Source organism: Coprinopsis cinerea (genome assembly GCF_000182895.1).
Source record: "Coprinopsis cinerea okayama7#130 chromosome 5 map unlocalized cont3.5, whole genome shotgun sequence".
NCBI lineage: Eukaryota > Fungi > Basidiomycota > Agaricomycetes > Agaricales > Psathyrellaceae > Coprinopsis > Coprinopsis cinerea.
Window position 1 is genome coordinate 3,278,633 of NW_003307540.1, and position 24,928 is coordinate 3,303,560.

A 24,928-nucleotide genomic window follows, 5' to 3' on the forward strand; every position below is an offset into this window, starting at 1 on the left:
ATGCTGGTTCCTTGGAGCACTTTCGGTTTCGAACTTTGGAGTTTGTGGAAAACTGGTTTCGTTACGGACTGCGTGTGATATGCTATGCACGAACAACGGACTTTAGTCGATTGATAGACTCTAATGTGTGGACACTACACATCGGGATAAATGATATTTTCAATGTTCATTCTCGCCATGTTCCCCATCGGCTCCCTCCACCGAGTCGTCGGCGGATTCTCCAGGGATTCTCTCAGCTTTGCGCATTTGCGCATTTAGACACTCTGCCGGAGCATTGAGTAGGCATGGACTCCAACCTCCAATATACTTCAAGCTACCAAATCAAGAATTCGAAGCTCTAGACGAGATGAATATCAGGCTTCTTCTAGGGACAAAGTGGAGTATCATTGCCCATGATCATCATAGTTCGCTCAGTTGAGACGAGGACTCGACTCGACGACGGAATGATCAGCAAAGCGCATGCGGTGCTCAATGTGACCTGCATGAGAGGATGACGTTCCCTAGCAAGAACGCGGTGCAAGTCGCGACAAGGCCGTGGTCGCCCCAGTATCGTCCCCACGTCAAGTCCAATGTCGATTTTGTCCATCATCGCAAGTTCCCTGTCCTCTTCGGCACAGCAGTTACTAGTGTCGGCACGGTTATTAGTACTTTGATACCCATCGAAGAAATATCGCAGGCGAGGCGGCATGGGCAACGATAGGGTCTCTCTATTCAGATGACCCTGGAGACTGTTGGACGGCGGGTGGATGAGGCCGCCCCGTTGCTCGCACGCAAGATTATTATCACCAAATGTGGGCTAGTACGCTCATTTCCCGGCCGAGCCGTCGGGATTCGGTCGCGTCGAGCTCGAATAAAACGCGACGGCTTTCCTGCCTTCTTCACTCAACATCCATTTCATCTCCCACCATGTCTCTCAAGCTCCACACTGCTGTCGCTCTCGCTCTCTCCCTCGTCGCCGGAAAGGCTGCTGCTGCTCCGTCGCTGCAGGAGTTGCGTGGCTGCTCGAACCAGCTGTTCACCCAGGGCAACCTTTACACCTTGAGCTCTGCTCGAACTAATGAAGGGCTCGTCCAATGTGATTACCTCTATCGTAACCCAGAGGACCAAACCACCGCAGAGGCCCACTGCTGGTACGATGTACGTCTCACGCTTTTACTTCCATCTTCTATTCGCCTCCGAGCTAACCTTTTGGTTCATAGAAAACTGGCAATCTCGTTCGTCTCCCCGACACCCCTGTCCCGGGCATTGACAGCGACGAGCGTTGCGCGACTATTCTCGTCCCAGCTGGGTTCTACAGACTCAGAACCTCAGAGGACGGCAAGTGCGTCACCGCGATGGGTGAGGGCAGTGGCGCCGTCGAGCTCCAAGTACGTCATCTCTCTTCCTTCCCCGAATTAATCTGACCATCGTCGTCTCAATTTGCAGGAGTGTGCCACAGATATCTGGTCCAACGCGAAGCAGATCTGGCACCCCCAGGGCTCGACTCTCCAGGTTGCTGGAACTGCTTTTGACTGCCTCGAAGTCCCCGAGAGCACCTCCGCGAATGGCATGAATCTCAGGATCGCGGCGTGCAATGCTGCGAGCGCGAACCAGCAATTCGAGCACTTGCCCGAGAAGTGGTTTGTTGCTATTCCAAATGAGAAGATCACCTGGTTGGGAGACTCGAGCCAGTGCTTGGATATTCCCAATGGGCAGGCTGCTGATGGAACTCCTGTAAGTGGACTTGGAGTCTGGTAACGAAGGAATTGGCGGCTCATGTGGATCTCACAGGTCCAGCTCAAGGATTGCGATGACAATCGCGCTACTCAGGTACGTTCTCGAGGAATACGCGTTGGACAGGAGACTGACGTACCAATTCCAGACCTGGTACTTGCAACCTGTGTAAGCTTCTGGAGATTGCACCCCCCACAATCGTACCTTATCGTCCGTGATACTTTTAATGAGATTGCTATATTTTGTTTAGAAATCATTTCCTATGTTGAGATAATTAAGCTGAAACTGCGAGAGCTGCTTGTGCTTTGCACGCAAGCGATTCAACTTGAAGCGCTGAAAGAAAGCGCCCACCCCTATGTAACTGCTTGTCAACCCCCCACGTGACATGAGGCGGTCCGGTTATCTACCGAGCGGAGTTGCTAGAAATTGCAGTGGCGAAGGGGAAAGGGCCGGAACATTATTGGTCTTTCTTGTGCCCATCTACCACTGGTACTTTCTCTTGGACATCTGGCGTCGCACTTGAACGAGAAGTTCTCTACTGACTCCCTTGAAAGTTGGATGTCGCTTAAAGCTCGGGTCATGAGAAATTGCCGAACGGCACCTCGCACAAGGGCCCAATTGGCAGTCCGCAACTCGGAATATGCACTGCCAGGTTTCCTTTTGCTGCTCTCCTTCTCTCCTTGAGGATCCCTAAGCCTTGACTTCTCTGACAGCTGTCTCCATCCTAAGTAGTAAACCGACTCGATTGGTGCGCTCACTGATTTCCGTGAATGACCCGGGTACTAATTGTTTGACAGCGATCTCTAGCATGCGTCAACTGTCGACAGCCCTGTCGACCAGCACGTATGCATAGCCTAGTGCTGTAAAAGCAGACATTGAAACGAAAGTTTTAAAGCGCTAGGCGGTATTCTGGCGCCAAGCACCAGCACCATGACTTCTCCAGGGCCCCCCAGTTATTCTGAAACTGGACCTCCGGCGGCTCCGCAAGCGACAAGCGACTTTCGAACGCTACCTCCGGCCTACACGTTCCCAGAGAATTTCAAGATCGGCTCGACCAGGACCAATGGTCTTCTGGTCACTATTCCACAAATCAAAGGCCATTTATCCCTGCTGCACGCATTTGCGACCTTGAGGAAAGAGGTAGAGACATGTAGGGCCGATATACCCAATATGCCGGATGACCTGGAGAAACGATGGGCGTGGTTCGTGCATTTGTCTGTCGAAAGGTTCGTTCTCCTGTTTCGAACCCGAATCCGTGTTCTAATTGATGTTGTTCCAGATTCGACTGCTGGGTGCGAACGTTGATTCCAACAGACACGTTCTTGCCTGTCGAAGACACGCTACCCCCGCTGGATATCTTAATGGTCTGGCACGCGTACATGCTTAATCCAAGGTGGTACATGGAGGATGGTCTACGCATGCAAATGCTCGCGACTCTCCACGGAATGGGCAAACAACTCGCCAATGCCTTGGTGCGCATCATTGTCATCAGCTTTTCCATGAAGGTAACCATTGCCACCAGGATCGACTTCCCGCCATTCTCAACTCCCCGCCCTCTGATACCAGAGTCAGTGCCTTTATGGAGCGCCTCATGCTACCCTTCGATCCCCGGACTCCGCTCCCGCCCTCGAGACCAAGCTTATTGAATGTCCGCGCTGTCAGCGGCCTATTCAAGTCCGTGAGTACCGCTCTTGTAGTGGCCAGAACCTCGCACTCATCCCCGCCTGAATCTCCAGCTTTAATGATGCCCGAAGGCGATGGCTACTTCCAGTCAGATTTCATGACGATATGCGCCCAGGGTGACTTATGCGGGGAGCTCATCATCACGAAGGAAACGTTGAGGGCGAGGAAACTTGCAGATAATCTGAGTCGAGTTGGGGAGGCACCGGACGCCTTTCTCCCGTAAGTCCTTTCTGCGCCTTTCTCTGCGTTGTGTATCTCACGACGCCGTCTACCTCACAGAGGCACATTTTTCACGAATTCATCTTCAGCCGACCAGAAAGCAAGTGGTGTTCTGAAGAAGAGGTTCTGCAATCTCTTGAAGTATAACGAGCGTTTAGCAAGGGTATCCAGCACGGGCGTGGACCGCACACTGGCATTTAAAATCTTGGAGGAATGCGAGTTTTCGCTCGCACACATGAGGGCAAGGTTCGGGCCTCACAAACTGTACGTTAAATGACTTTCTCTGCAATCCCGTATCCTGAACGTGGGCAGTAGAATAGGAAGGATTATGAGTGCTCACCTCGAACCGATGGTTTATTCCGTCGACCTGGCTGGAGCCGTAAGTCGTTCAGTCCTTTGGGCTACAGGATCTAACTGACTCTTCGGGCGATAGGTCCTCCGTCAGGGCAGCTTTGTGAAGAAGATGTACGACTTGGGATGGACGGGGCCTGGATACTTCGACGCTCCTGAAGACGAAATTGCCCTACAGCATGCCCTGGCTCGATATCATGCCTTTATGGACCTTCTTGCGTCTTCGCCTACCAGTTTCTTCGTTCCAACTCTCGACATCGATCTCGTTTGGCATACCCACCAGCTGCGATCTGCGGACTACGCCGCGGATTGCCAGCGATACATTTCTCGCTTCATCGACCAGTTCGTTCCCCTTCCTCCTGTATTTGTGGCTATCCTGACTCCTTGATCTTCAGCGACGACAAGGTGGACGGCTTCAAGCTCTCCTCTGCTTTTGATATCACCTGTCGCGCGTGGAAGGTTCGACCGTTCGTCCCTCCGCGTTCTCCCATCAGCTGACTGGTAACCTTTTAGGACCGTTTCGGCATCGAATACACGTATTGTGGCTGCCCTCTCCCAGGCGACACCATAGGCCAGCGCCTCTCCCGCTTCCTCTCCTCCCAACGCATACCGCCTATCTCGCCATCACACCTCGCACCCCCGCCGAACCGCGTCGACTTCATCTTGGCTACCCACGCCAGCGAGCACAATGGCGTCCACTTTGCGCCATGTAATGAGAGGGTTGCCAAGGTTATGGAGAGGAGGTACAGGAAGCACCTGGCAAGGCAGGAAAGGAGGGGGGAGAGGGAGAGGAAGAAGAGGGAAGAGGATAGGATGTATGGTGATAGGGATGTGTATGGTCACCCGTACGCGTTCCTGTACCCCGTACCGATGTTTTATCCCGTACCCGTTGCGGGAGGGTGCGTCTCCGGACATTCTGGTGTCGTTAATCACGCTGGGGCGTGTGGTAATGTGCGTGTTCCTCTCCCGTTTGTCCTGGTACTGGCCGTTGACTCATGCTCGTGCTTTTTGGTTATAGGGAAACGGACGGTGTGGAGGTGGGGGTTGCAGTGCTGGAGGGTGTGGGTCTGCTGGATGTGGGGGAGGATGTGGAAGCTCTGGAGGAGGGGATGGTGGTGGTGGTGGTGGTGGTGGCGGCTGTGGAGGTGGAGGTGGATGTGGGGGCGGGGGCGGGTGTGGAGGATCTTGAGGTCTCTTCTGAGCTGATGGAAAGAAACAAGTGAAGGGCCCGGGAGACCGAGCTTGGAAGAACCGTGTATACGACGTTTTCGAGGCACTGAATTGATGTCTGCGCTTGTGGTTGACCGGTCCAGAAACTATGGTGTTCGTCACTGCGTTAGCTTACCCTGAGGTTGAGCGCCATCAAGCGCATACGAGGGTACTCGAAGGTAGAGCTGAAGCGCGGGGAGAAGGAAAAGAAACATGGGAAGGAGCGCTATGGCGCATAGGCTCACCCGTATGTATCCCATTACCCTGGTCCAGTGTCCCGTCCCGCTGGAGGGAGCTTTCGACGTAGTTGATCATGCTGGGGCGTGTGGGGTAATTGATGAAATTCCATGAGCCTCGTGAATCCGATAGCCGTTTATGTCACCCTCGAATTGAGTGCTGTAATTCTCTGGTTGTCCTCATTTGTCTGGGAGGCTTAAGCGTCCCAATTCAAGTTGGCGATTGATTTGGCCAGAGGTCGGGCTCGTCGTCTGACGATGGTCTACCTCTTTGCTAAGACTAGGCCTACGGATACGTCTCCGCATACGGGATGCTCCATCTCCTGTTCTTGTCATCTCGAACGTATGTCACTTGCCTATACTGTGGGCATACGACGAATCAACTCGACTTGACTTATGTTTCAATAAATGAGAGAATCAGATGGGTAATAAGTACCAGGGCTCGCTTCTCACCATCAAGCCTCTCTTCGAGCTCATCTGGATCCTGTGACTCGTTTTTCACCTCCATTTGCGAGCGACGCGTGTGTACGATAGTGCCTATTGTGGTGTCGTGTTTCATGCTCAGCATGAAGGGAAGGCCACTTGTAACGTCAGTGCTCTCGTTCTTTGTTCCAGAAGACGATCCGGTGATTGATCGTGCTCGATGATGATGATGGCTCGCGTATCTTGTGTGTGTTTTATCAAGGGCGACCTCAGGTCTTATCAGGACGTCAGTGGGTTTCAGTGAAGTAGGAACTTTGTTGTTTACGAGGTGACAAGTCAGGTTGAGGGAATTCGGAAAGGTCGTTGAGCGCGGGTTACACCGTATAGGACGTTGTCTAGCATGCTGGCCCTTGGTGCCGTTAGTAGCTCGTAGTCTTGCTTCTGGGCACCAGTAGAACAATCCCGTCCCACAGTCTCTTTGATGGCGTATGCTTGATGTTTCGTAGTAAACCTCCCTTTTCCTCTTCCCGTTACAGATCAATCATTTTGACCATGCCCTTTGCATCCGCTCCATCAACGCCAACACTCTGAGAGTGTCAAACTTACCCCTTCCTATCACTTCCTATGCTGTTTTTACTTCTGCGCCGGGCTCGGTACTCATGGACCCGCCTCTGCAATGGCCCATCGAAGAAGCAAGAAGCTCCCGTCAGCAGCTGTCACTGACCGATAAGCGCCCGCCGAGCAACTGCGATGGTGACGCTATTCCCGCTCGATACGGAAGGAGGAATTGGCGTGTCTCTGTGAATGTGGTGTCAAGGAAGCTTAGAGATTGCGGTCAAGGGAAACCGAAAAGACGAAGGCCACCTGCTGTGATGGGCGCTGGGCACGTCGACATGATGAGCGCTTTCGCCACCTCCGAGACAAATTCACGCCTCGAGAGGCGCAAAGAAACATTCTTTGCGCCTGATCTCTATGACACAATCTAGCCTGATACGACAGTTTCCTGCTGCCTTTTTTGAAGGTATTCTGCAGTGATTGGCACCGTCGGATTGATGCTCCTCTCCGTGATGTTGATGATGGGCGCTGAGCGCACCGCGGTAAGATTCTTACAGCATCACGGGAAAGGTTAGAGTACCATGGAGTCGTCATGCTGTGGTTTAAATCCAGGGCTTCTTCCGATCGTGCAGCGGTTTCCCTCACCCCTTCCCCGCGATACCCCTTCCGTATATTGGATCTCCCTCTCCCCCGCCCAGCATGTCCCTCGCAGAGATTGGGAACGCCTTGCGCGAGGCTCGCATAACGCATGTGGGTCCCCGTTTACCGGATTAATCTGAACACGTTCACTGATCATACTTTGTAGATGGTGGCAAGTGAGCGCCGGCATGGTTGTCAATCCATAAATGAGGCAGTACTGATAGTGTACAATGGTGCTTTGCAGTGGGCTCGATCAGCGTTTGGGTGCGTCCTCTGCCTCGAATCACTCCCGAAAGAGCGCTAAACCGGCCCTTTTGTCAGATTTATGATTACTTTCTCGTACTTTCAGACGAGGTGGGTAGCAGTCCAAAGCGAACTGAAAACCTCATCCCTTAACTGACGTTCTCGCAAGATTGACCTCGTATGGCATTCCAAGTGGACCCTCGTGAAGTTCATCTACATCGCGGCACGGGTGATGAACCCCATCTTCTTGACAGTCAGTCGGTACTGTGAGTATCATACCGATTAGGTCTTTCGAGCTACTCACCCTGATCACTCATATAGTTGACCTCTCGACGGACCATACGAGCAAGGTGTGTCTCCCCTATTCGATCCCATATCCCTAGCGCGGCGCATTGACGACAAGATTTAACAGCAATGTCGACTTCTGTTTGGACTGAGCACATGTACGGTCACGTTCTGAATGGTATTTGCGACTTGGTAATGAAACGTTCTCCAACTTTCAGCCCTGGGTTTCATCGAAGGCTTGCTTCTCTGCGATGGTACGTCCTTTAAACTCCCTGGATCTCCAGATGGAGGAAAGGTTATCTAACCATCGCCTACCCAGCCGTCATGTACCTTCAAGTTTATGCATTCTCGCAATGCAATAAATGGGTTGGAATATATCTCATGTTCCAGTGGGTGGTAAGTGAATGGCATGCCCCCGACGCCTCCTACCTGAACTGACCTTGGCTTCTGCAGGCTGCAGTGATCACTGGCGTCACACTTCAGGCCATCCTTTTCTCGACCTCACTGTGTAAGCAATTGGCTCATATAAGTATCTGTGTCGATAGCATCTGACAACGCGTCGGCAGGGCTTCCTTTGGGAATTCCAGAGCTTCATTGCGTCCCCATCAAGATTAATCTCAATCTCTTGGCCGCTATCTTCTCTTCCTCTATTCCTCAGTGGGGTATGCTCGTCATGATCACTCTCTGGATTATGTATCGCAAGTATCGTCAACTCAAGAGTAGCGTGCTAACCGCGCTACTTCGAGATGGTCTTATCTACATGTATGGAATGTTCGGTACGCCTCCTATTCTTGATTCTCTCCCCCACTTTGGCCGACATACCTCTCTCCAACCTTTAAGCATTTTGCATTGCTACCACCATCATCACCTACGAAGCTCCAGTAAGTCTCATCATTTCTACCTTCGGTTACGCGTGACGCTGACTGTGGCTAAAGCCGGGACTACGATTCATCATCGGAGTGTAAGTCTTCAGAAATGATGAACCCCTTGACCGAAGCTGACGTCTCCGGTAGACCGAAGAGTGTGTTCCTCAATATCCTGGTATCAAGGCTTATTCTCCATTTGCGAAGAGCCGCCCGCGCCCACACAGAGCACAAGACAATCGGAGGCTATACCAATCCAACCAAGAGCTTCACCGGAATTCACTTTGCACCAAGGTATCCACCGGGGAAGGGAGTGTCTACCATCCCGAGCTCAGTGGGGAGCGGGTCAACATACGTCGACGCCGCAATTGTACTTTAGGTTTTACAAACGAACAAGGCTTTTCAATCAGCCATCCACTCTTTCAGCATATTTTACTATTTATTGCGTCTTTATGCACCTGTACAGTACTTACTTACATTACGGGCAGATTTGGCCAATTGGAATATCGGGCGTTTCATGGGGATGATGTATCGGTCTTGCCATCAACTGTCTCGCTGCTATTTCTTATCGCCTCACAGCTCACCTCGAGGTGTGAAGGCGTCGAGCGCCGCTCACATCGGCCAAATCCTACCTGCGAACTATTAATACATCTCATCAATCAGAAGCGAGAGGGATCACTGAGAACCACCCTCGAAGATAAGGAGGGCCTGATTGTCAGTGAGTAAAATGAACGTCGGGTTGACCGGTGTCGGGACGGGGTATGATCCTTTACTGTGAACGAATGTATCTCTGCTGGAAATTGTAAGGTGGATATACTGCAACTAAGTGCTGCTTCTACTAATAATGAAATACTCCCACTTTCAAGATTTCACCTCGCGCAGACAACCCTTCCGCGAAAGTAGTCACTTGGCGTCGCTTCTCCATTCACTATGTATCCTGTGGCCATGTACAGCCTGATGTTATCGTAAAGCATTCCAATATGGACGTCAATAGCTCTTTGATCTATGTTCGCTTTTGGTCCCTTGAAACCATGGGCGCTCGGTTCGACCACCTCATAAAAGCGGGTCTGTGGAGGTTGAGCGTTCTCCCGACTATCGAGGACTCGGCCCTAAACATCTCGTCCGATCCCTTGGCCATCTTTCTTCATACTCTACTCCCCTCTGCCGCACAGTGAGAATGGTGTCCTTGTTCGACGTAGAGTCAGCTCTGAGAGACATCCGCGTATCCCATGTAAGTCCCCCATTCCAGTATCTGCACCGAACACCCCAGACTAAACGCCACTCGGAGCTTAGGCTGTACAGGGTAAGTCGCAGACTCGCGAACCCACCTAAATAACGAGTACTATGAAGTCTGACTTGAATTGGGATAGTCGGGTCGATCGGTGTATGGGTGCGTGGGCACAGTGTAGACTGAAATGGGAGAAACTCATCTCTATAAAGGTCTACGATTATTTTCTCGTTCTCTCCGAGGAGGTATATAGAACTCGTTTGGATCTCCTATCACCCAATTTGACTCAGTCGTTTTCTGGATACCTTACTAGATTGAACTAGTGTGGTTTTCGAAATGGAGCCTCGTCAAGTTTATCTATCTGGCAGCCCGAATCGTGAACCCCGTTCACTTAGCCTGCACAGTCTATTGTGGGTAACTGTTCAGCCTTTCGATCTTGTTCTATCAACCTCTGATGTCTGTCCACCTAGTAAACCACAACGTGAGCGCTAATGGGAAGGTTCGCATCATGGTTTAATTTTCTGAGGCTTAAGCACTGACCTCCAGCGTCGACTTAGGATTGTCAACTGTTATTTGGATTGGCGACATGTGAGGATCCTATGAGATACCTTCTTTCCCCGGCTGACTCTTTCAGTCTCTGGATTCGTAGAAGGCCTCCTGCTATGCGACGGTTAGGGTCCCATCGCATACTAAAGACTAGCCGTCGCCATTGACGAGTCGTCATCTAGCCGTTATGTACCTTCAAGTGTATGCTTTCTCGCACTGTAACAAGTGGATCGGGATGTATCTTGGTCTCCAGTTTTTCGTGAGTTGCATTGATATTTGGCGTCTCAGTCCTTGTATTCAACCCCGTCAAAGCTGGCAGTTGTAACAGGCGTCACCCTTCAAGCCATCGTCTTCAAAGAGACGATATGTAGGTGCTTGTGATCATTGTATACCTTCCAGAGCAACTGACCATACTCTAGGGTTCCCTCTGGGGATTCCGGGACTGCATTGCGTACCAATAAATCTTAACCTCGATCTATTTGCTGCCGTTTTCGCCTCGTCTATCCCGCAATGGGCGATCCTTGTCGGGATCACTATTTACATTATGTTCCGCAAGTATCGTCAGTTGAAGAGCGCGGTTTTGAACGCACTACTTCGAGATGGCCTCATCTATATGTATGGAATGTTTGGTAAGCCTCTCGGTCAAGACGTATTCTATGTTGTCTAATAGCATCGCATTTAGCGTTTTGCATTGCTACCACGGTGATCACCTACGAGGCTCCGGTACGTCTGGTCATTCTCGATGTCAGATCACGTCTCTGATACAGCAGTCTCTGCAGCAAACCCTGAAGTTTATCATCGGAATGTAAGTATAAGGTTTCCCCTTTCTTTCAAAACTCACAGCATTTTCGCTAGTCCGAAGAGCGTATTTCTCAACATTCTCGTGTCGAGGCTCATTCTACACTTGCGTGGCGCGGCGCGTGAACACACAGAACAGAAGTCCGTCGGTTTCCGAGACCCCACGAAGAGCTTCACCGGTATTCATTTCGCACCAAGGCGACCACGAGCAAAGACCACGGACTACAGCGCTGGAAGTGGGAGCACATACGTGGACGACGATAGCGCTATTGTCCTGTAATTCCTTTGGTCTCGTGTATTTATATCAGTCCCAAATGCAATGTACTTTGCTTTATACCGACCATGATCACATATCGTTTGTCCAGCATTGACTGAATGGGTCGGGAACCCCAACCCCTGCCCGACCATGCCACCATCAGAGACCACTCCGACAACAGCGCAGCCGCTCGCTCAGTTGCCCTTAATCACCTGACGAACGGCCGTAAGCAGGGCGAAGGACATACGATTGCAATCATTCTAAGTATGACGGGATCCCCCATCTTCGGATGGATGCAATCACAATCATCTTTCGAGCGGGGACGGGAGACAAATTGGGTGTGATGAAACACTGCGTCCTTCGATAGGATTCTCACCTTTACCTCACTTCACCACCCGGCGCGCTCGCCATCGAAACCCCCTTGCTTCTGGGTGTCATCTGTCCTCATCCCCCTTGTCCCTTCTCGCCGTAGGTTGTCGATGCGGCCATGGACTTCACCTCACCTGAGTTCCTGCGCGGTGTCCAAGAGGCGAGGGCCTCGAATGTAAGTGGAATCGGTACTTGGGACAGACTAGCGAAGCTTACATGGAACAGATGATTGCAGGTAAGCTGAACACTCTTTCTGGATTGCACGTATACCAACCTAGGGGAGGGCAGTTGGATCAATAGCTGTATGGGTGAGTCGCAACTGATTTAGTGTGGTGATTCTCTGGCAGTGAGCTAGTGCGAGAGTCTAACGTCTTCCTAGGTTTTTGATTATTTCGAGATGCTTCCGAGTGAGGTACGTGGTTACGGCGCTCTTCTCTTCCTTGGCCAACATTGGTTCTAGATCGAGCTGGTATGGTATTCCAACTGGAGTCTCGTTAAGATTATATACCTTCTCGCTCGGATTGTCAACGTTGTACACCTGACGTGCTCCGTCGTATGTGAGTCGTGTCTCCCTTTCAAGGACAGCCGCACATTCTCAGCAACTGCCCATACCTACAGTAAACAACGGAACGCGACATACAATTGAGGTAGGATTCAAGTTAAAGGTTTCAATGAAGCACATACCAATGGTCGACATGAATATATGAACAGAGGTGTCGGATATTCTTTGGATTTGCAATGGGTACGAATCCAAGTTCCCTTAGGCCCTGCTTCCACTTGACCTCGTCTCTCAATCTTCATAGGTGCAGGATGGGTTGAGGGATTCCTCCTCTCAGATGGTAAGACGTACCCTTTTGCTCGACAAGATTCGCTCTCAGCGAAGCAGCAATCATCTACCTGCAAGTCTATGCGTTCGCCCAGAGCAGATGGGTGGGACGTTACCTTATCCTCCAGTTTGTGGTAAGTTTAGCTTCGAAGAGCATCGTCATACTACCGGTCTCATATTCGCCTCTCAGGCTGGCGTAGTTGTCGGTGTAACACTCCAAACACTGGTCATTCAAGAGACAAAATGTACGCCTTCCCGAGCACTAGTCCAAGATGTAACCAGGTCTAACTGACTTTGGAACCCAGGGATAACGTCAGGAATTCGAGGCCTCCATTGCGTTCCAGTGAACCTCGCAACCGGGTTCATGGGCGCACTTTTTGCGTCATCAATACCCCTGTGGGTTTCCCTAGTCATTATCACCATTTGGACCATGATGCGGAAGTACCGGTATTGCCAGAGCGTAATTCTAAACGCCCTCTTCCGCGACGGACTGGTTTATATGTATGGCATGGCAGGCGAGTATTTATGTCCTGTGCTACCTATCCAACGTGGTCTAACTCGTCTGGATCTAGCCTTCTGCATATCCGCGACGATCATTATGTATGAAGGAACAGTACGTCTCTTTCTAGCTCCACGATCGCCTCGGAACCCACAGAGTTAATCCAGGAATCATTGAAATACGTTATCGGGATGTACGTTCCGTTCCATCTTCTCCACCAGCCTTGAATCAACCTTGCTTACCATTTGAGCCAGCCCAAAAAGCGCCCTCCTAAACATTCTCGTGTCAAGACTTGTCATACAGCTACGACGGGCGGCTGTAGAGCACCGAAGACTGAACCAAGGTTTCGAATCAAAAGACCTTACTGCCGATCCCGTCTTTAGAAGCTACACGGAGGGACTGAGCGTGACCGGAATCGATCTACCCACGCAACGGCCACCATCGCAGAACGACCCCGTTCCAGCGCGTCGACACTGCAGCGACGCGAGGCTCGTTCTGTAGTAGCTCCAGGATCTCGATTACGACGAAGTCATCATAGGACCATGTCGCACACTTTTAAGGAGTTAGTAATTTCATTCAATCACGATTCGTTTTCACTCGGTGAACCGGTGTCCGGGAAACTCTAGAAAGCAGACCTTCCTCTGAATTATTTGATATTCTATTGAAAGTGATGTGGTCCAATTATACGGTTACGCTTCTGTGTAAAGGTCGTCAAACATGGTGATTAGCAGTGACGAACAGCTATGGATGTCATTCGAGAATTAAGCCGTGAAGCGATCGAACCACCCCAAAATACTGTTCGCTGACTCCTGTTTGGCCCAGACTGAGAAACGAACATCAGCACTCATACGGGATAAGAGGACGCATAAAGAGAAGCTCACCAGAGGCAGGGTCAGTCAAATCAGCGCGGGTAGCAAACCCGTGTTCAGTTCCTCCAAAGACTTGGAGGTGGTGGACAGCTCCAATCTCAGAGAGGATGTCCATCGCACGGTTGCGAGAGGAAGTGGGGGAAGGTCATGTCGATCTCGGCGCAGGACATGGAGAGGGGTTCTAGACCGACGGGTTGGGTTTCAAGGGAGAACGGTGTTTAAAACGGCGGGACTTACGAGTAACGTTGTAGAAGTGGCTCTCAGTTAGCAAGGCAGGTTGGCCGAAAGCGGCGGCGACTACTTCGTTGGTGGCGGCAGCTTCCATCGAGAATGGGGCGCCGAAGCAGTACCCCACTGAGACGTATTTAGTTCCGGGAGCTGGATGGAAGGATGGGTTAGTATAAAAGGTTTCCACTGAAGGGGGAGAATTGGAACTCACGGAAGAGCGAGCGAACGGCGGCATTCCATGCGGGTACTAGAGGATCAGCGCGAGCTTTGGCAAATGCGACCCAAGCCTCCACGTCGTACAACTGAACTTGGTTCTGAGCAGAGTCGCCGAGGAAGTAGTCGAGGCCGAACACCCAGTAGCCTGCCATCGGTAAATATCCGTCAGAATCAAGGCATACCATATTAGTCCTTTGATCAACGAGGACGCACCTTGGGAAGCATACCAATCCATAAGCAAGATGTTGTTCATGAAGAAGGGGCTGTAGACGTCGGAGTAGAAGAGGAGAACCTTGGCCGGTCCGGGGTTAGCTTGCCTCCAGGCTAGCGAGGGTTTGTTGTAGTAGGTCGGGACACCAGCGAGCGTGATGTTCCAGCCTTGAGCGACACCGTCGTACTCTTCGCCCGTGAGGCATTGGCGATCGATTGAACCTGCCAGAATAGGGTCACCATGGTCTTCGGAAGAGCTTTCAGTTGGGGCAGGAGTTTCGGAGGTGGTCGAGGTGGGAGGATCCGCCGTGGTCACGGTACTAGGTAGTGGCAGGAACGTCGTGTCCTCGAACCGAGTACCGATCCCTGACCGACTCGCGATCGGCTTGATGAAAAATTGAAATTTACCATAAAATTGCATTCCGCACCGACAATCGCAGCCACGTTTTCGACTTCAAAGGAGCTTGGCGGGCTTCTTGTTCACCGCTGGGGCGAGATGTTTCATCATCCCCGGTAAGCACAAAGAGCTACTCAGCAGGAGTTGTTCGGTTGAGCGAATCGTTCTGGTCGTGAAGTTCGAGAGAAAGAGGAGCGAGAGAAAAGAGCGAAAGAGAAAATCCAAGCATGAGCTTGTAAAGTCGTCTTCAAAGCCAAGGACGCGCAGCGTCGTTCCAGATCGATGTCGAGACAATGCAGAATCAGGAAATAAGATTAATATCTTCCAGGAACCTCGAAGGACCCTGAATTCGGAGGACGGATTTTCAATCGCGGATCTCTTTGTGTGATGTCATGGATGGATGCGGATTAGCTTCCGTGTAGGGAGGCGGAGACGAGGTGAAGGCTGGAACTAGAAGTTCCCCGTATAGAGTAGAATAAAGTCGTGTCTCCTGGAGTGCAACGAGCAGGGTCCGAACCAGAGAGGAGGTATCGAGCTTGACGACAGCTTCCAGACTCCACAAGTCCAGAATTGGCCGTCCCTGAGGCCTGAGATTTCGGAGGCGGTGGTTGATGGTGGAGGCTGGTGGAGGCCACGTTGGGTAAAAAGTGAAAGTCGCGTACTGATGATTCGGGGAATATTTGGTTGTGAAGGCTTTGCCAAACAGATTGGCCTCCGGCTCGGTGGTCATCTGGGCGTTCCGGCCAGCAAGCTGGCCCCAGGCAACCCCAAGGAAACCTGCCCAGGTTTACTTGGCTTCACGCTTCGTCACGGATCTCGAGAGAACGAGCCTATCTTGTTCCAGAATCCTCTGAGCGCTGTCCGATGAAACAGTAGTGCCAATTATTTCATGGATGCAGAGAGTTACACTCTTGGTCCTTGCGCCGTTGGTCCACTCGATAGGTTCGTATCTGAACTCGTATTTGTTGGGATCGGCCCATGCCCTCTACTCACCGTCTGTACGGTCTCCCTCTCTTCCCTCAGAAGCCCTGTAGCACTGTGTCGGTACGACAAGCGCCTGGCGCTTGACTCAATCTTCATTTATCGCTGCCACCGAACCGTGGATGTTGGTCACACCAGTGGGAATTGTGCATCTACGAGGCTGATTCCTCGTGCGGGAGACACTGTTGTTGTGGCTATCGATTCGGGGACGTTTGGGCATAACGATGACGGCAGCACTGTCAACCTGCCGTGTAGATTCGTAGGCATGATTTACGGCTTCCCGGTCCTTATTTTCGCTAGTCGCGCGTAATTATAATCTTCACATGATGTACTTGTACTTGGAAGACGGATAAAAGAACCGGAATCATAGATTATATTTGTAACAAATCTCAATCACAGGAAGAATAGTGAACAGGACCTAACGCTACGGACTCTCAACGTTTCCATCGAACACGAGGAATTTGACCGGAAACATTACATATATACAAATCAAATACAGGTCGAACAGGGAATAACAGAGGAGGGAGGACTACACACGCACTGCATGGATGGCTTTCCCCGAAACTCCAACCAGCTCCGATCCTCGCATGAATCGTACTCTGACATGTGCTCGACCAATCTATGCAGGAACGCGAGTTGCTCCTCCCACCCAGTGTTCTCCTGACCAAAAGTGAAGAAGCTGTAGTCCCAACCGCGAAAGAGTTTCCTCAGCGACGTCCAAATACGCTTGGCTGCTTCGGCAACGGTGGTGTCTTTACTTCTACTTGTGTAAGGCTCGGAGGCGAGCCAGCCCAATTTCTCGTTGCCCACTTGGAGAGCGGTGCCTGAGTCCCAGGTGCTCCGCACCGCCGGCGAGCAGTACCACACCATGCACCAGAGGAAGGATTCAAAATCGTGGCACCAAAGGCGCTTGACTTCTCCATTCGTGGCCCGCAAGAGCTCGACCGCCATGAAGGGTATGGTTCCCGTCCGCTCGAAACCTTTCCTCTCGGGGGAAGTATTTCCTGGGGTCATGATCGCCGCCAAGTCGAAGTCATTTAGAACAGCCTGAACGCTACCACTGCCCGGGCGAAGCATGAGGTTCGTCATGCTGATATCGCCGTGCGCGATCCCGAGTTGCCACAGTAGGAAATTGCCTAGGAGAGAGCAGAGGAAGTGGACGTTAGCTCGATTGAATGGGGAGGTACTAGTACAACGCGCATGAAGTAGTACTTACATCGAATGAGCTGCCAGATAGCACGAACGTACTCCTCCGGGTCTGTGAGTTCGGCACTTGGAAGCAACCATTCAGCAGCTATTCCAGTTGGCACCCGAGCACCTTGGGAAGGTAGGTTCAGGAAATTTCGGATGTGCTTGGTCGAAAAGTCGGAAAATTCGGTGCAGGTTTTTACGCAAGGGAGGTGGTCGATGACATGTTTCTTGTGTTCGCCGAGGTGTCGTTCGGCCCTCTTCAGGGCAGTCTCAATGATGACTCCTTCAGTGTACCGGGCCTCTTCACGCCACAAGAATTTGCCAAACAGTTCCCCCTCCTCATTCGAGGGTACATCGTTGGCCGCGGGGTTGGCATTGCTGCGGGTCGTCCGAGAGCTGCGTGATTCTGACTTCGGTGGTGGTATCTTTCCGTGCGGGAACAGCTTCCCACTGACCGAACGGCGACCTTTGAACATCCAGCGATTGTGGATCTCCGAGTCGTCGAGGGTGTGTGGGACTGTCTCCCCGTCGACATCGATGTTCAACTGGAACTTGCCGTTGCCACGCATCCGATCGTCGAAGCGCTGGAAGATGAGCATCATGGCGACAAGGAGAGGAAGCTGGCTGACGATGTCGATAGGATGGGTTCTGATGCATCCCTGTGGGTCGTACCAGTGGAGGGATAGTTTATTGCCTATAAAATGACGATTCAAATAATTAGGAGCTGTTGCAATTGGAAGGGATATGATGCGCCTACCTTCCAGAAGGACGACGATAGCATGGGTGCGGTTCCACCTCGCTCGCATTAGCTCGAGCCCATAGAAGGCGGCCTGGGTTTCCGCTTTTAGACGGAGGCAGAGAGGTTCTGGTTCTATTTTGGGCCTCTTGCGAGCGCTACTGGTCAGTTTCTCTGTCCGCGGTCGTTTGACCCCTCCAGAAGATTTGACTGAAGTTTGACTACGAGAATCTTTCCCGGTGGAAGAAGGCGGTGGGGCTGAAGGACGCGAACTCGGTGTAATCGCGGGGACGCTCGCCCTGTCGAAGGCTAGGCAAAAAGTGATTAGTTGAAAGCCAACCGAGACAGAAAAACAACCCACGTCGTTCATCAGCACATTTAGCTGTGAATTGGTATTGCTTGTCCGTCAGGCGCGTAAGCTTATCGTCGGACACTGGGTCTCCTCCCTTCTTGATCTCCCAACAATCGATGGGATCCTTCCAATGTACCTTCCCTTTCTTCAATCCGTTTTGGGAGGTTTCGTGCGATTTGGCAAGTTGCGTGAACCAGACGTCGAAGTCCTCGTGGGGGCGCTCCACGATTCGTCCCAGCGCTTGTATCGGCATGCGAATCAGGTCGGGCTTTCGCTTCGGCTTGTAATCGGTGCATTTGGATAAGGCTTCGCATTCCAAGATGTCGGGGTCGTTCACGACCATAATCGATTCGTCCTTATTGTAAACGTGGTCAAATGACCCAATCATCTTCCCTCGGCCGTACTTCAAGATGTTGTTGAGAGCGTATGTCAGGTGGGGATAGCGGTCCTGTTCGGTCGAACATTTCATTCTGAAAGGCGTGAGTAAGAAGTAGGCGGGAAACAAGTACTGCATGACATACGCCTGAATAATGCTGGCTTTCACGTCTTCGGCCTCGGCGCTGTTGCTGTTGCAAAACCGGACCGATTCGTCCAGGAATGCGTTGAACTCATTTGAGGCATCGAATTTGGGTGTGTCCTTCCGCATCTTCCACAAAAACGCAGTGAGCATCTCCTTCAACTGGGTATATAGCGCGCTCTTCAAGTCTTCTTCCATAAGCAGTATCACGGATTGAGCAAGCCTATACTCAAGTGATTTCAGATCTGGCCACTGAGGTTCATAGTCGACTACGCACCTTCCGTCCGTGGCATGTTCCGCATTCGACGCCAAACCCTTGGATTGGGGGGTAGACCCAGTTTTGGGATTGTCAGACTCTCTGTTGGGGGTAACTGGGTCCCCGGATGGCGCAATGCTACAGACGACTGATTTCAGATCCTGCCACTGAGGTGAATAATCGACCACGAACCTTTCATCCGGCGCAAACTCTGCATTCGACGCTTTACACTCTCGGGTGGGAGTAACGTTGGTTTTCGGTAGCTCGATAGGCTTGTTCGTGGGGGTAGTTATCGCCGCGTCCCCCATGTTGAGGTGGTGGTTGTGGAACAAGACTGAAAGCCACAGCAACGTTATCACAGCATTGTTCATTTCAATCTCCGACAACGTGCCTTACCACGTGACCCAGTTCTTTGGCAAGGGCCACGGGGTTCAAGTCATTTGTCACTTGTATTTTATTGTCAATGACTTTTTAGATTTTGGACCCTTTGCCAGCGAGGTGAGAGATGCTAATAACACAGCTGCTCAGGGGACGGAGGCCCCGAACGCAACGCGATCACGTGGATTGTTTATTTCAGCGGCGGGACGCGACCGCGTCATTTCTGGCTCATGGTCTTCCTTTATAAACCTTTCCTTTGAGCACTTAAACAAACCCAGCCTCAACCATCGACCGCAGACGAGCGCTTAAATTATAACCCATGGCAGCCGGGTCATGGTCGACCTTGTCCACTCGAGTGGTACATGCTGCCCTTTGAGCAAGTAGGGTCTTTCAGACTTTGTTTCACGGCCCGGGGAACTGATTTAACGCCATAGAACAAAGGCAGCTTTTGTCCTAGAGGGGGACACGCGTCCAGTCATCGCAGCTGACCATTAAGAGTTACACTGGACATGGTAGTGGACAATACGAGGTCCGATCGCAAGGGGACAGCAGATTGTCCGCCGTGTGATGATGCCGCCAAAAAGCTCGGGGAGAATTCCTAGTTAGGAAGCGCGTTTTAGTGCCCCAGAAAACTTTAGAGTGCGCGTGACTCGTCTCATGGTCACGGGCAAGCACTTTAAGTAAATGGTCCCAGGTCAACAAGAAATCAAGAACGGTTGTAAGGTGACAAGCCTGACGTTCACGTGCTGCGGCTACATCAAAAGGCAACATGATTCATGAGCCTCCTTGCAACGGTCTCAAATGTAGGTTCACTCTCATTCGACGTGTACTATGAATTACAACCGCTTACGCTGCTTGCTAGTTCACGATGCAGCCTTTGCGACTGGCCAAGCGCTTCTCCGCGATTTGGGTAACTTGTACTTGGAAGACGGATAAAAGAACCGGAAACATAGATTATATTTGTAACAAATCTCAATCACAAGAAGAATAGTGAACAGGACCTAACGCTACGGACTTTCAACCTTTCCATCGAACACAAGGAATTTGGGTACCGGAGCCAAATCAAGTACAGGTCGAACAGGGAACAACAGAGGAAGGAGGACTACACACGCACTGCATGGACGGCTTTCCCCGAAACTCCAACCAGCTCCGATCCTCGCATGAATCGTACTCTGACATGTGCTCGACCAATCTATGCAGGAACGCGAGTTGCTCCTCCCACCCAGTGTTCTCCTGACCAAAAGTGAAGAAGCTGTAGTCCCAACCGCGAAAGAGTTTCCTCAGCGACGTCCAAACAGGCTTGGCTGCTTCGGCAACGGTGGTGTCTGTACTTCTACTTGTGTAAGGCTCAAGGGCGAGCCAGAACGTCTTCTTTTGGCCAATTTCGGAACAAGTTCCTGTCTTCCAGGCACTCTGCACTTTGGGTGAACAGTACCACACCATGCACCAGAGGAAGGATTCGAAATCGTGGCACCAAATGCGTCCGACGTCTCCATCCGCGGCGCCCAATAGCTCGACCGCCATAAAGGGTATGGTTCCCGTCCGCTCGAAACCTTTCCTCTCGGGGGAAGTATTTCCTGGGGTCATGATCGCCGCCAAGTCGAAGTCATTTAGAACAGCCTGAACGCTACCACTGCCCGGGCGAAGCATGAGGTTCGTCATGCTGATATCGCCGTGCGCGATCCCGAGTTGCCACAGTAGGAAATTGCCTAGAGAGAGCAGAGGAAGTGGACGTTAGCTCGATTGAATGGGGAGGTACTAGTACAACGCGCATGAAGTAGTACTTACATCGAATGAGCTGCCAGATAGCACGAACGTACTCCTCCGGGTCTGTGAGTTCGGCACTTGGAAGCAACCATTCAGCAGCTATTCCAGTTGGCACCCGAGCACCTTGGGAAGGTAGGTTCAGGAAATTTCGGATGTGCTTGGTCGAAAAGTCGGAAAATTCGGTGCAGGTTTTTACGCAAGGGAGGTGGTCGATGACATGTTTCTTGTGTTCGCCGAGGTGTCGTTCGGCCCTCTTCAGGGCAGTCTCAATGATGACTCCTTCAGTGTGCCGGGCCTCTTCACGCCACAAGAATTTGCCAAACAGTTCCCCCTCCTCATTCGAGGGTACATCGTTGGCCGTGGGGTTGGCATTGCTGCGGGTCGTCCGAGAGCTGCGTGATTCTGACTTCGGTGGTGGTATCTTTCCGTGCGGGAACAGCTTCCCACTGACCGAACGGCGGCCTTTGAACATCCAGCGATTGTGGATCTCCGAGTCGTCGAGGCTGTGTGGGACTGTCTCCCCGTCGACTTCGATGTTCAACTGGAACTTGCCGTTGCCACGCATCCGATCGTCGAAGCGCTGGAAGATGAGCATCATGGCGACAAGGAGAGGAAGCTGGCTAACGATGTCGATAGGGTGGGTTCTGATGCATCCCTGTGGGTCGTACCAGTGGAGGGATAGTTTATTGCCTATAAAATGACGAATCAAATAATTAGGAGCTGTTGCAATTGGAAGGGATATGATGCGCCTACCTTCCAGAAGGATGACGATAGCGTGCGTGCGGTTCCACCTTGTTCGCATGAGCTCGAGCGCGTAGACGCCAACCTGGGTTTCCGGGCTTAGACGGAGGTGGAGAGGGTTTGGTTCTGGGTCAGATTCTGGTTCTGTTTTGGGTCTCTTGTGAGCGGTGTGGGCATTATCGGACTGTGAGTCCTCCGCTGCCCGCGGTCGTTTGAGGATTCCAGAGGATAGGTTGACTGAAGTTTGGCTAGGAGAACTTGTCCCAGTGGAAGAAGGCGGTGGGGCCGAGGGACGTGTGCTCGAGGTATTAGTAGTCGCGGGAATGGGAACGCTCGCCTTGTCGAAAGCTACATACAAACAAAAGTGATTCGAATTTAGCTGAAAGCCAATCCGAGAGAGAGAGAGAGAAAGGTTGTCAACTCACGTCGTTCATCGGCACATTCAACTGTGAATTTGTATTCCTCGTCTGTCAGGCGCTTAAAGCTGTGCTCGGGAATGAGGTCTGTGCCCTTCCTGATCTCCCAACAGTCGATGATGTCCGTCCAATTTGCGTTCTTTTCCTCCAATCTGCTCTTGGAGGTGGCAAGACGCGTCAACAAGACGTCGAAAGGTTCGTTCCTGCCCACAAGGCGTCCCAGCGCTTGTATCGGCATGCGAAGCAGGGCGGGGTTTCGCTTCAAGTAACAATCATGGGTGCATTCACTGGCAGATAGGACGGTGTCGCCGCATTGCACGATGGCGGGATCATTCACGACCATAAGGGATTCGTCTTTATCCAGGCTGTGCTGGAAACTTCCAATAGTCTTCCCTCGGCCATGCTTCAAGATGCTGTTGAGAGCGTATGTCAGGTGGGGATAGCGATCCTTTTCGGTCGAACATCGCATTCTGAAAGACAAAGCAGAGAGTTAGTAATCGTAGGTGGATATACAAGTACTGATGGACATACCCTTCGAGAATGCTGGCTTTCACGGCTTTCGCCTCGGCACTGTTGCTGTTACAAAACCTGACGGATTCGTCCAGGAATGCGTTGAACTCGTTCTGGGCGTCGAAATTGGGCGCGTCTATCCGCATCTTCCTCAGAAACGCAGTGAGCATATCCTTGAGCTGGGTATGCAGAGCATCCTCCAGATCGTCCTCAACAAGTTGGATCATGGACGGAGCAAACCTATACATCCACAAGTGATTTCAGATCCTGCCACCGAGGTGAATAGTCGACTACGACGCAGTGCGCACCAAGGCCCTAACCCGTCTGTCGTATAGTCTGGATTCGTCCCCATATTCCCTGTTTAGGGGGGTAGACCCAGTTTCGGACCTGACGGCGTCTCTGGGTGATGTGACAAGCAGCAAAAGTCGTGAAGCAATGATTGGATCAAAGTGCTTGTTTGGCTGAGAAGGCCATGTCAAACAGAGTCAATTAGCGCCGATACAACCGTCTGGTGTGTAGTAATAAAATTAATATGATGGCAGCTATGTATGTAGGGTCCACGTCTCGACAATTAGGGCACCCCGATGCTCTCGCTCACCTCCCGGTTCCAAAATTCAAATCTTGTGACAGTTGACTTTTAAAGGGATAAGATCAGCCTGATAAAGGCAGGGCCATATATAGCAGGATAGACGATGCGCATTGACATAGGAAGATAAAACATACGAGTGTCCTTTTAGTCCGTCCACTTCTACCGCTCTCGGCTGATCTCCTCCCGACTCGAGCTGGCGTCTCACCCTGACTTCACCTATACGACGTAGCCACCATCGCACCTCAGATTCTGCCCATTAATCCACCTCGCAGCTTCGCTTGCTAGAAACGCCACAAGAGGTGCCACATCTTCCGGTTCGCCAAGTCGCTTCGAGGGCGTTTGTTTCGCGATAGACGAGATTGCATGCGAGGACTTGCCTACAGAAAAATGATTCAACTTTTTATCAAGTGAAGGATGGTTGTAGAGAACCTGAGCTCACCTTCGCGGAACATTGGCGTATCGATCGGCCCGACGCTGATCGTGTTCACAGTGATGCCCCTACTCCCCAAATCCTTCGCCAGAACCCTCGATATTTGCTCGATCGCACCTTTGGTTGCGACGTAGCACAGTGCATTTGGCTGTACAGCTATCCGTCATGATGAGAAATTCTCATAAAAGCAAAAAGGGATCATGGCAACGTACTAGACGCTGCAGTCAACGTCGACGAAAAGAAGATTATCCGCCCTCCAGGTCCCATCATCGGGGCAACCTTCTTGCACATCCATAGCGGGACTTTCACATTCGTTTCAAACGCCCTATCCCAGCTCTTCTCCCCTTCCTCTCCTACCTCACCCAGCCCATCCAACGTACTGCTCTCCATTACGCCCGAATTGAAGACGACGACATCCACCCGGCCAAACGTCTTTATCGTTTCTTCGATGAGCTGGAGACCACCTTGGATGGTCGCTGTGTTGGCTTTGACGGCGATCGCTCCGCCCTTGCCTTGTGAGCGTATGTGGTGTACGACGGAAGAGGCGGAAGTAGCATCTGTCACGTAGTTAACAACGACGGAGCACCCGTGCTCCCCGAGACACTTTGCGATGGATGCACCCGTTCCGCGGCCGGATCCTGTCACAATGGCTACTTTGCCTGGACACACCCTCGTCAGCAATATGCACATGGCAATGGTGAGGACCAGAGGCCAGAAACTCACCCAGTAGCGACGTGGCACCCAAAAACATCGAACTACCTGTGGCGAACTTTCCGACTCCACCGGATCCATTCACGTACGGACCTCCAGTGAGACCTCTACTCGCATGATGACCACCCTCCATCGAGTCGGGCTCGACCGTAATCCCAGGAATACCCAATTTCGTGTTGAGAGGTTTGATTGCGTTCATGAACGAGGTGACGAGTGTCGAGGAGGTGCGTTTTGGAGGTGCCATGAGTCGGATTTTCGGCTTTCTGAGGTCGATGTTGCCGTCAAGCCAAAAGCTGAGAGACAACTCGGGCGAGCGAGACGGGAGTCGATGGGACAGGTGGAAGAGCGCAAAAAGCCTATATAAACTGCCTTCATGCGTCCATGAGGCCTAGGCACACCACATGAAAGACGCGCGGCAGACGACGTCTTCATTCGCAAAGTGTAGCGTCACCCCACGCCTATAGCAGCCTGCGCGTTGCCAATGCCTTATCA

General features: G+C 51.7%; 9 protein-coding genes across 9 annotated transcripts; 5 read left to right on the top strand and 4 right to left on the bottom strand.

Moving 5' to 3' along the window:
- Nucleotides 1-906: 906 nt before the first annotated feature.
- Nucleotides 907-1,885, top strand: CC1G_12142 (hypothetical protein; the record flags this gene model as incomplete). Its single annotated transcript, XM_001839199.1, has 5 exons — nt 907-1,137; nt 1,200-1,367; nt 1,426-1,713; nt 1,771-1,809; nt 1,862-1,885. The coding sequence occupies 5 exons, from the start codon at nt 907-909 to the stop codon at nt 1,883-1,885; spliced, it is 750 nt and encodes a 249-aa protein (XP_001839251.1).
- Nucleotides 1,886-2,643: 758 nt separating this feature from the next.
- On the top strand, nt 2,644-5,189 carry CC1G_12143 (hypothetical protein; the record flags this gene model as incomplete). Its single annotated transcript, XM_001839200.2, has 10 exons — nt 2,644-2,939; nt 2,993-3,218; nt 3,280-3,391; nt 3,450-3,615; nt 3,676-3,879; nt 3,931-3,994; nt 4,049-4,308; nt 4,362-4,425; nt 4,480-4,865; nt 4,985-5,189. 10 exons carry the CDS (start codon nt 2,644-2,646, stop codon nt 5,187-5,189), a joined length of 1,983 nt encoding a protein of 660 aa, XP_001839252.2.
- Nucleotides 5,190-7,088: 1,899 nt separating this feature from the next.
- Nucleotides 7,089-8,914, top strand: CC1G_12146 (hypothetical protein; the record flags this gene model as incomplete). Its single annotated transcript, XM_001839203.2, has 14 exons — nt 7,089-7,139; nt 7,195-7,204; nt 7,273-7,292; nt 7,350-7,382; nt 7,441-7,537; nt 7,593-7,621; nt 7,684-7,714; nt 7,775-7,810; nt 7,876-7,952; nt 8,010-8,064; nt 8,123-8,332; nt 8,397-8,437; nt 8,492-8,517; nt 8,570-8,914. The coding sequence occupies 14 exons, from the start codon at nt 7,089-7,091 to the stop codon at nt 8,796-8,798; spliced, it is 945 nt and encodes a 314-aa protein (XP_001839255.2). The 3' UTR covers nt 8,799-8,914.
- Nucleotides 8,915-9,596: 682 nt separating this feature from the next.
- Nucleotides 9,597-11,271, top strand: CC1G_12147 (hypothetical protein; the record flags this gene model as incomplete). The annotated part of the gene is made up of 14 exons (XM_001839204.2): nt 9,597-9,650; nt 9,713-9,722; nt 9,790-9,809; nt 9,860-9,892; nt 9,961-10,057; nt 10,118-10,146; nt 10,205-10,235; nt 10,282-10,317; nt 10,376-10,452; nt 10,506-10,560; nt 10,613-10,822; nt 10,876-10,916; nt 10,973-10,998; nt 11,049-11,271. 14 exons carry the CDS (start codon nt 9,597-9,599, stop codon nt 11,269-11,271), a joined length of 942 nt encoding a protein of 313 aa, XP_001839256.2.
- Nucleotides 11,272-11,734: 463 nt separating this feature from the next.
- CC1G_12148 (hypothetical protein) lies at nt 11,735-13,048 on the top strand (the record flags this gene model as incomplete). Its single annotated transcript, XM_001839205.2, has 7 exons — nt 11,735-11,791; nt 11,842-11,851; nt 12,420-12,455; nt 12,503-12,576; nt 12,633-12,687; nt 12,748-12,961; nt 13,015-13,048. The coding sequence occupies 7 exons, from the start codon at nt 11,735-11,737 to the stop codon at nt 13,046-13,048; spliced, it is 480 nt and encodes a 159-aa protein (XP_001839257.2).
- Nucleotides 13,049-13,702: 654 nt separating this feature from the next.
- Nucleotides 13,703-14,885, bottom strand: CC1G_12149 (hypothetical protein; the record flags this gene model as incomplete). Its single annotated transcript, XM_001839206.1, has 4 exons — nt 13,703-13,764; nt 14,048-14,188; nt 14,250-14,399; nt 14,468-14,885. 4 exons carry the CDS (start codon nt 14,883-14,885, stop codon nt 13,703-13,705), a joined length of 771 nt encoding a protein of 256 aa, XP_001839258.1.
- A 1,356-nt stretch (nt 14,886-16,241) lies between these two features.
- CC1G_12150 (other/FunK1 protein kinase) lies at nt 16,242-19,202 on the bottom strand (the record flags this gene model as incomplete). Its single annotated transcript, XM_001839207.2, has 6 exons — nt 16,242-16,978; nt 17,059-17,727; nt 17,791-18,078; nt 18,131-18,591; nt 18,643-18,861; nt 18,916-19,202. The coding sequence occupies 6 exons, from the start codon at nt 19,200-19,202 to the stop codon at nt 16,332-16,334; spliced, it is 2,571 nt and encodes an 856-aa protein (XP_001839259.2). The 3' UTR covers nt 16,242-16,331.
- A 1,132-nt stretch (nt 19,203-20,334) lies between these two features.
- On the bottom strand, nt 20,335-22,933 carry CC1G_12151 (other/FunK1 protein kinase; the record flags this gene model as incomplete). Its single annotated transcript, XM_001839208.2, has 5 exons — nt 20,335-20,981; nt 21,061-21,729; nt 21,793-22,128; nt 22,206-22,666; nt 22,728-22,933. The coding sequence occupies 5 exons, from the start codon at nt 22,931-22,933 to the stop codon at nt 20,335-20,337; spliced, it is 2,319 nt and encodes a 772-aa protein (XP_001839260.2).
- A 578-nt stretch (nt 22,934-23,511) lies between these two features.
- On the bottom strand, nt 23,512-24,680 carry CC1G_12152 (short-chain dehydrogenase/reductase SDR; the record flags this gene model as incomplete). The annotated part of the gene is made up of 4 exons (XM_001839209.1): nt 23,512-23,672; nt 23,735-23,881; nt 23,938-24,384; nt 24,449-24,680. The coding sequence occupies 4 exons, from the start codon at nt 24,678-24,680 to the stop codon at nt 23,512-23,514; spliced, it is 987 nt and encodes a 328-aa protein (XP_001839261.1).
- Nucleotides 24,681-24,928: the final 248 nt, after the last annotated feature.